This window comes from Polypterus senegalus, chromosome 10 (assembly GCF_016835505.1).
Source record: "Polypterus senegalus isolate Bchr_013 chromosome 10, ASM1683550v1, whole genome shotgun sequence".
Taxonomy (NCBI): Eukaryota; Metazoa; Chordata; class Cladistia; order Polypteriformes; family Polypteridae; genus Polypterus; species Polypterus senegalus.
The window spans coordinates 19,005,259-19,014,135 of NC_053163.1; the positions used below are offsets into that span (position 1 = coordinate 19,005,259).

At 39.6% G+C, this 8,877-nt stretch overlaps 1 protein-coding gene across 1 annotated transcript in view; it reads left to right on the plus strand.

The window, feature by feature from the left end:
• Positions 1–6,261, plus strand: part of LOC120536402 (tripartite motif-containing protein 16-like) — a 56,621-nt gene extending 50,360 nt beyond the window's left edge. The window contains exons 10-11 of the mRNA XM_039764726.1: positions 2,661–2,843; positions 6,074–6,261. Of these exons, the coding sequence (XP_039620660.1) occupies positions 2,661–2,843; positions 6,074–6,261 (371 nt within the window). The remainder of the gene's footprint in view (positions 1–2,660; positions 2,844–6,073) is intronic.
• Positions 6,262–8,877: the final 2,616 nt, after the last annotated feature.

The window sequence follows — 8,877 nt, forward strand, 5'->3', positions numbered from 1 at the left end:
TAAGCTATCTAATCATAGAAAAGTTAGTCCCTTAATGCTGTGCACACAGCCCAACTCCTTTTCTGCATAAATCGGGAACAAATCATATAGCTCTCTGCAGCATGATCAACTCAAAACACAGTCCTTGATATCTGTGAGTTAAATAATAATGTTTTCTCTTCCTCAATATCACAATGTCTGACACCTTATATTCCAAATCGTAACCTTAGATCCTCAAATGAGTGTCTCCTTAGAATTCCAAGAGCTAAACTTAAAAGAAGTGGTGAGGCGGCCTTCTGCTGTTATGCACATAAAATCTGGAATAGCCTGCCAATAGGAATTCGCCAGGCAAATACAGTGGAGCACTTTAAAAATACTGCTGAAAACACATTACTTTAACATGGCTTTCTCATAATTTCACTGTAATCAAAATCCTGATACTCTATATCTCCAACTCATTATAATAACTATTTTCTCTTCTGTTTCCTTTACCAGTATCCTTTAGGTGGTGGCTTGCACCACCACCTTCTACTCAAAGCACCGTGATGTTCCAACAATAATGGATAGATTAAAAACCAGAAGTTTGTATGACCATCAACATCAAGTGACTCCGTGAGAACCCTAAATACAAAGAGGATTATTTCATTTATGTTAGGTAGAATGCCCAGTGGGGACTGGGCGGTCCCGTGGCCTGGAACCCCTGCAGATTTTATTTTTTTCTCCAGCCGTCTGGAGTTTTTTTTTGTTTTTTCTGTCCACCCTGGCTATCAGACCTTACTCTTTCTATGTTAACTAATGTTGTCTTATTTTTTCTTATTTTGTCTTTTACTTTTCTTTTCTTCAGTATGTAAAGCACTTTGAGCTACTTTTTGTATGAAAATGCACTATATGAATAAATGTTGTTGTTGTTGTACCTGGATGTGCTCCAGGTGCTCCGTGATGATCTTCCTGCAGCACTTCCTGGTGTGGCAGAAGTGCTGCATGGACACCTGGAAGCACTCCGGTGTACCTGGTTCCTGTTCGCAGCACTTCCTGGTGTGGTGGAAGTGCTGCAGTCCATGGCTCCATAACCATGCAAACCAAGGTGGCTACCCTCTTGTGTCCCAGTGGAGGTATTGTCCCTTTCCCGGGCCTTCCATCCTCCAGGCATCCCTGCTGGGCAGAAGCCCAAGCCTTCCACCACATAGATTATTTTTGTAAGCTGACAATGGGAAGATCTTATTTGAAAAGTTTTATATGTTTATTATTCCTGAAGAAACTTTTACATATTGATTACTAAGTTTTTCATTTGTAATATATGAAGATGCAGTTCCGATTCATATACCACAATGCTCTCAGTGTACAATTACTGAATGTGTGTGGAAAAATGAATTGCTATTTTAGCACCACTTGTTACCTTTCCTCATTTGTGCTATGCATTTACTACATTTTCTGTTTTTAACAAATCTACTGTAGATGACCCTTGAAAGTTTGCCAGAAATGGAATAGCAGTGAGAACACAAAGGAAATCTTAGAGAAACAATAGAAACTTTGTCCTGCCTTGAATCAAAAACACCAAGATCATAGTTAAGATCTGCTGGAGTGACCTCACCTCCAGAAGAAACTCAGAAAATGCCGGATGTGCAAATGACACACACTCTTGATGTCTTCTTACACCAGAAAATGGGACATTCATTAAAGCAGCCAAAAATAGGACAGTTGTGATTACTGATGAGCAAAACTGCAGAGTTTTGTTTTGCACACAATTTTATGAAATTGTCCCCAAAATTTACTTTCCACAGGATTTTCTCATTTGCAAAATGAAAAACTCACTAATGAGATTTTATGAGGCTTTTCAATATCTTATTATAATATTATTGTCTTAGGGTTATTCTGAAGGCCAAACCACTTTTACTTTCCTTGGCCTTCCCCCTTGTGGTTCCACGCAATGCCACCGCACTGCTTGCTTGCACATCCTTTCCGACAGTCCTGTCTGGCACCACTCATTTCTGTGCCCAGTCCCCCAACCCCATAAGCCTATTGCTGGCTGCCACATTCCCATCCTGATAGATTTTAGCAGTGGCTCTCTTGCCTTGCTCTGCACCATAACAAACTTTTCCATACTTTTGCACATAAAGGAGAGGGTTGAAGATGAAACAGTTTGTTTCACAATTTTGTTTTTGTTTGTGAAGCAAAACTACATTTCCTTGCTAATTTTATTTTTTCAAAATTGTTTCACTCATCGCTAGTTGTGATATTAACTTGAAATGATGGGATCTGATTTACAATCAGTTGCAACAAAAAAACTTTAAAAACACACGTGCCATAACACGAGATTCTTATCTTTTCAGTACAATCTGTTCTCACCTTCATGAACAGGAGACCATAAAACTAGTAGGCTTGAGCTCTCCCTGACTGATGTAATGCAAAGTTCTAGAGAGCAGGAGCAATGACCTCTGACTTTACAAGATGGCCAGTGCGATCCGAGATCCCAGTGTTTTCAGGACAGAGGCACACCTCGAGTGTAGCCTTGTACAGCAAAACTCCCTCAAGAGTTGGTATGGCCCGATTTTAGAGTTACAGAACTCTATAAAAATACACAATTTTCATATTTTCATACATTTGTACATCATATAACATTTAATCTAAATTCTTGGAAAAAAATGTAATTTCCCTGTTTTGATTTTGTTGATCTTTGGCAGTTCAAGTCATTGGTGGAGAGAATACTTTTGGTGCCAGACAAGAATTCTTAAGAAGACTTAATAAGATGAAGAGTGACCATCATCAGCCTTTTTTCAATACAAAAAGTAAGCTGGTGCTGCTCTTCTGTAGTGTCGTATCTCGATTAGGAAAGGATATCAGCCATGCACTTCGACAAGTTTCAGGTAAGGAACACAAAAACGGTATTTTTAACAAGCTACTGTCATAATGGTTAATTATAAACTGGGTGATTCATTTTAAATATATTCTACAAGAGTCAGGCTAACAGTAAGTGAACAGGAAGCATTAAAACAATACTTTTCTCCACATAATTTGTGAATCGAGAATTGTACAGGTGTCTAGGCACTTGTGATAAACTGGTGTACAGGAGGAATGCTTTCAAAACTAATGCCATGAATAGTTATTTATTAAAATCAATAAAACTCCTAGAAGTTGTGGTAAACAGTACTAAAAAATAATGATATCAGTATTTGCCTTCTCTTAGGTCCAGTGTCATGCAGTGTCTGAAGGTCCTGGGGTGCCTCTTGTTCACTTGCCCCAGTTCCACTGCATGTTTTGTGTGTCTTACTTGTAATCCAAGATACTGAGATCAGGGCCCTATTTGTGTCTTACCACCTATTTCAGCTTTCCCCCGTTTCCATTTTATGATTTTGGCCATGTGTTTGTGGCCATTGTTATGCTGCAGAATTAAGCTGGAACTGATCAGACATCTACATGATGGCTAATAATCCTCCTGTACTTCTCAACAATAAGGGGGATCAGTCCCGACTCCATTTGTGGAAATGCAGCCCCAAACCTGCAGAGAACCTCCACCATGCTTCAGTGTTGCCTGCAGACATTCATTTCCATACCATTCACCAGCCCTATGAAAGACAAACTGCCTCTTGTTTGAGCCACAAATGTCAAATTATGATTCATATGTCTAGAGCAGTGGTTCCCAACCTTTTCTATGCCCCACACACCTAGAAAATGTTACATTTATGATCGCACCCTCTAGAAAAGTAATATCACATTTGAAGGTGAAATCAAATTTCTTATTTTGAGTCACAAATTGGACCACAAACAATACTGCGGGTGAACAAATTGAACTCAAAGGAAAAAAAGCATGACATTTAAATATAAATTGAGCAACTAGCCTTTTAAATTTTAATAATCTTGTCAATGTGTTCCCTGGGAAGCTTAGACACTTGGTTGTTGATCCAGGGTTTGGGGTAATCCTGCGAAGCATCAAAGCATTGCAAGGAAATGACACACAATCAACGATCTATCAAAATGTTTGGGGAACTGGAGACTCCTGATGAAGTAATGGGTTAGATAGATAGATAGATAGATAGATAGATAGATAGATAGATAGATAGATAGATAGATAGATAGATAGATAGATAGATAGATAGATAGATAGATAGATAGATAGATAGATAGATAGATAGATAGATAGATAGATACTTTATTAATCCCAAGGGGAAATTCACATAATCCAGCAGCAGTATACTGATACAAAGAGACAATATTAAATTAAATAATAATAAAATGAAAAGAAAGAATTAAAATAAAATTAATGTTCGCATTTACTCCCCCGGGTTCTGGCACATCATTAGCAAAGCTTGTCGATTAACACCTGCAGCGCAGTTCAAAAACAGTCGCAGAGGACCACCAGCAGCAAAGATGGGCAGAGTGCAGGCAGCAGATGTTACATCCAATTCATGTCCTCCAAAATGTCAAACCAACCTCGAAATCAGTGACGCTTTTAAAATCAGGGCTAGACTTCTCCCTTTCTACGGATCACTGCAAGGTCCATATTCCAGGTATTCACCTTTACAAACACTCCACGCACAGCAAGGAACCCACAAGAACGCACATTTCTGAGGTTCATTCACAGGTGACAATTGTGTGTGTAATGCTTGATTCTTTCCTTATCATAGAACAGGAGGAACAACTAATAAATGACGGCACATTACAAGACACCGATTGCACCACGATAAAGTCTGCAACGCACCTCACTCTCCACTTCCTCTTTATCTCTCACACCTTAGGAACTCCTGATTTGGAGCACCTGCTGCCTGTTTTGTGTAGATGAATTGTTTGGCTTTATTTCCACCTCAAAGGGAATAGCTTTTTGGGTGCAACTCTTCCATGAAGAACACTTCTGATAAGACTTCTCTGGACTGTGAATGGGTGTAGCAGGGTGTTCTTTTTCAGCCGTATAATGAAATGGAAAAATCAAATAACAAGTTCATCCAAAAACGGATCCATCATTTATGATGGCACATCCAAATGGCAACACTGATGCAAAAAACAGAAAGAAAAGGATAAAGACAGTAATGGCCAAAGAAACAGGTAGCACAATTAGAAATGAGTGTACATGAGCAAAAAGAAGAGCAGCTCTAACAAGCATATGCTGTGTTAAAACAATGCATCTTGAGCCTCGATTTAAATGCTCAGACCTGTGGGCCTTCCCAAAGTGTTAGTTAGAAGGGTTTGTTGGCTTTGTAGCTTATGCCTCTGCCTATTACATACATTTTATTTATCCTTGGAATTATAAGCAGGCCTACTTTTTGGGACTGAAATGTATGTCCTGATGTACTGACATTAACAGGCTCTGGTAACAAAGAGGCAGCTAAACAATTTAACACGTTAGAAGGAAGATTTTAAAATTTGCTCAAAATGCAACTGGAAACCAGTGAAGTGATGTAAGATTGGGGGTTTTCTGGTTGTATGTCTTAGTTCAAGTTGTGATCCATCTGTCGTGTTGTGAATTAAGAGCAGTAACTGAAAGACCTGAACAGACTGAACATATTCAGGATCCACACATACTGTGTACTGCTTGTAGTGACTCTTGAGGTTCATACCATTTTGAAACTTTTGAGTTGTGACAGGGCTTTCCGTACATACAGTAAGTAGCACATGGAAAGCAAGTGAATCCGACTTTCCCATGTTAATTAATACTAAAATAATAACGTTACCCATCCGTTAATTTTTTAACCTACTCACGAAGCTCAATGCCAGCAGCATTGGGCACAATGTGGGAACCACCATCGAAAGGGATGCTAGTCCACTGCAGGACACACACATACTAGATTAATTTAGACTTGTCAAATAATTTAGTATGTGTCTTTAAGGGTGGAATACCCCAAATAAAATCTAAACAGACACACTGAGACAAATCTCAGACTTATATTTGGAATCTGAGGCCAAGACTCTGCTGTTGTGGGGCAGCCATGCTAACCACCTGATACCCTGCTGATAATTACTTTAAGAAGATGTCTAATAGCGTGCCAGCTAGGATGGTCTCTCTTGGCTCCTACAACCCTGAATTGGATTAAGCAGGATGGATAATTGAATTGAAAATGTATGGTTTCTGTCTAATTATATGCAATTTTTTTCTTTTCAACAGCTGGTCCAAAAATTATTCTGATTATCATGCATCATACTCCTGATCCTGATCACATATTGGCAGACAGCAGTAAATTTGTGGAAGAGAAAGATGTATTATTGACAGTGGACTGCCTTTTCCATGAGAATAATGGCTTACATAATTCCTCTTTAAATCAAGCAGCACTAAAAAGGTTTTCAATGTTATAATGAAAAACTAAAAATCAAAACAATCTTCTCCATGTACATTATGCCATGAGGAAGACTGGCACCCCATCCAGAGTTGGTACCTGTTATATGCTTAGTACTTCAAGGAATGGCTCCATCCTCCTGTAACCTTGAATTTTAAAATGCATGTGTATGATATGTGGGCGCACGGTGGCGCAGTGGTAGCGCTGCTGCCTCGCAGTTAGGAGATCCGGGTTCGCTTCCCGGTCCTCCCTGCGTGGAGTTTGCATGTTCTCCCGTGTCGCGTGGGTTTCCTCCGGCGCCCGGTTTCCTCCCACAATCCAAAGACATGCAGGTTAGGTGGATTGGCGATTCTAAATTGGCCCTAGTGTGTGCTTGGTGTGTGGGTGTGTTTGTGTGTGTCCTGCGGTGGGTTGGCACCCTGCCCGGGATTGGTTCCTGCCTTGTGCCCTGTGTTGGCTGGGATTGGCTCCGCAGACCCCGTGACCCTGTATTCGATTCAGCGGGTTAGAAAATGGATGGATGTATGATATGTTGTAGACTATATTACTGCCTAGCTCGTTATAGCTACACCATTTTAAAGGTGTTCTTTACATTACATTTAAGTGATACAGATAGAAGGTTTATCATTAATGCTGGTGCTACTTTATGCAATTCCTGAAAGGGCTATCTGGTTTGGAGAGATAAAAATTTAATGAAGTCTGTCTTTTGGTACAAAATTCATCTACAGCCACTTACATCAAATTCTTAGCCACTGTAAGAAAGTAAACCAGCACAGAAAAAGATTTAGGCCCCAGCCGTGACCGCGTATAATGTAAAGAAAACAAAAAATGTCTTCTTAGATGCAAGTCCAATATAAAAACTGAATGAAGATGGCTGTGTTTCTGGTCATATGGAATCCAGGCAGAAAGTGGAGGGTTCAGGAGGTGGACAGCGGAAGTGACGTCGGCGGTGAAATGGCAATTACTACTCAGTTCTGCAGAAGAAGGAAAATGGAAAGAGAACACAGAGCTGACATATGTGTTGGTGGGTAACTACCATCATCAGAGCCCTTAAGATGACAGCAGCTCCCTGTACAAACTAAGCTGAGACTGGAGGCATTTTCTTATTTTTCTTTGTAGGTTTTTCCCTGTATATTCCATTTTCCTCTCACATCACAGCCTTGACCAAACTGTAAATAGTGCAAGAGTATGCCTATGGTTGACCAGCACGCCCACTTTGTTGCCTGATTCCTGTTTTCTGCCCAGTGCTCCCAGTACTCAGACCTCATGTGATTCTGACCTGGATTAAGTGGATTTGGTAATGAATGGAATAAAATAGAATAACTTTTCAAATGCTTGTCCATGCTCTTTCTTCTTCGCTTTGTCGTTGACGTGTCATGCAGAATGTAAAAAATTATTGTCCTGATAAAATTTATAAGAGCTGAGAGTGCAGGAAGTGTGTCTGCCAAATGCATTCATACGACTAAGAACTGAGAGCACAGGAACTGTGTCTGACAAAAGCATCACACGACTGTGGTTAGATGACCGTGTTTTTGTTTGAAAATAGTTGTATGGCAAGATTTAAAAGTATCTTATGTTAACGGTCTCCATCTCACGGGACTTCATACTGTGCCAGTGTTTTTGGAATCTTTCAATTGTCGCTGGCAACACGAATTAGACGATCTACAACTCTCTGACTTAAAGTTTAAATCCAAACAATATATTCAATCTCTTTTTGCTGCTCCGTTATTACACCTTGTAATAATTTCCATTTGTTTGTGCTATCAATCAATCAATCAATCAACATTTATTTATATAGCAAATATTCATACAAAAAAAATGTAGCTCAAAGTGCTTTACAAAATGAATAGAAAAATAGAAGACACAATAAAAATAAACATAAGTCAACATTAATTAACATAGAATAAGAGTAAGGTCCGATGGCCAGGGTGGACAGAAAAAACAAAAAAAAACTCCAAAGGCTGGAGAAAAAATAAAATCTGTAGGGGTTCCAGACCAAGAGACCGCCCAGTCCCTCTGGGCAATCTACCTAACATAAGTCAAACAGTCCTCTTTGTATTTAGGGTTTTCATGGAAGGACCTGATGATGATGGTCACGTAGACTTCTGGCTTTCAGTCCATCAATGTTGGTGCATCAGGATGCTTTGAGTAGGTGGTGGTGGCGCAGGCCGCCACCACAAAGAAGCCGGAAAAAGAAACAGAAGAGAGAGTAGGGGTCAGTATGGATTTTGGAGCCACTGTGAATAGTTATTGTGATGAATTGAACATACAGAGTATCAGGATTAAGTTAAATTGAAGTTATAGAAAGGCCATGTTAAAGTAATGTGTTTTCAGCAGTGTTTTAAAGTGCTCTACTGTATTAGCCTGGCGAATTCCTATTGGCAGGCTATTCCAGATTTTAGGTGCATAACAGCAGAAGGCCGCCTCACCACTTCTTTTAAGTTTAGCTTTTGGAATTATAAGGAGACACTCATTTGAAGATCTAAGGTTACGATTTGGAATATAACGTGTCAGGCATTCCGATATATAAGATGGAGCAGATTATTTAAGGCTAATGCAATCTTTCCTATCCTTCTTGGAAACTTTCAACTTTTCGTGCTTCCATTATCTCTAACCTGCTCAGCATGTGTACTGC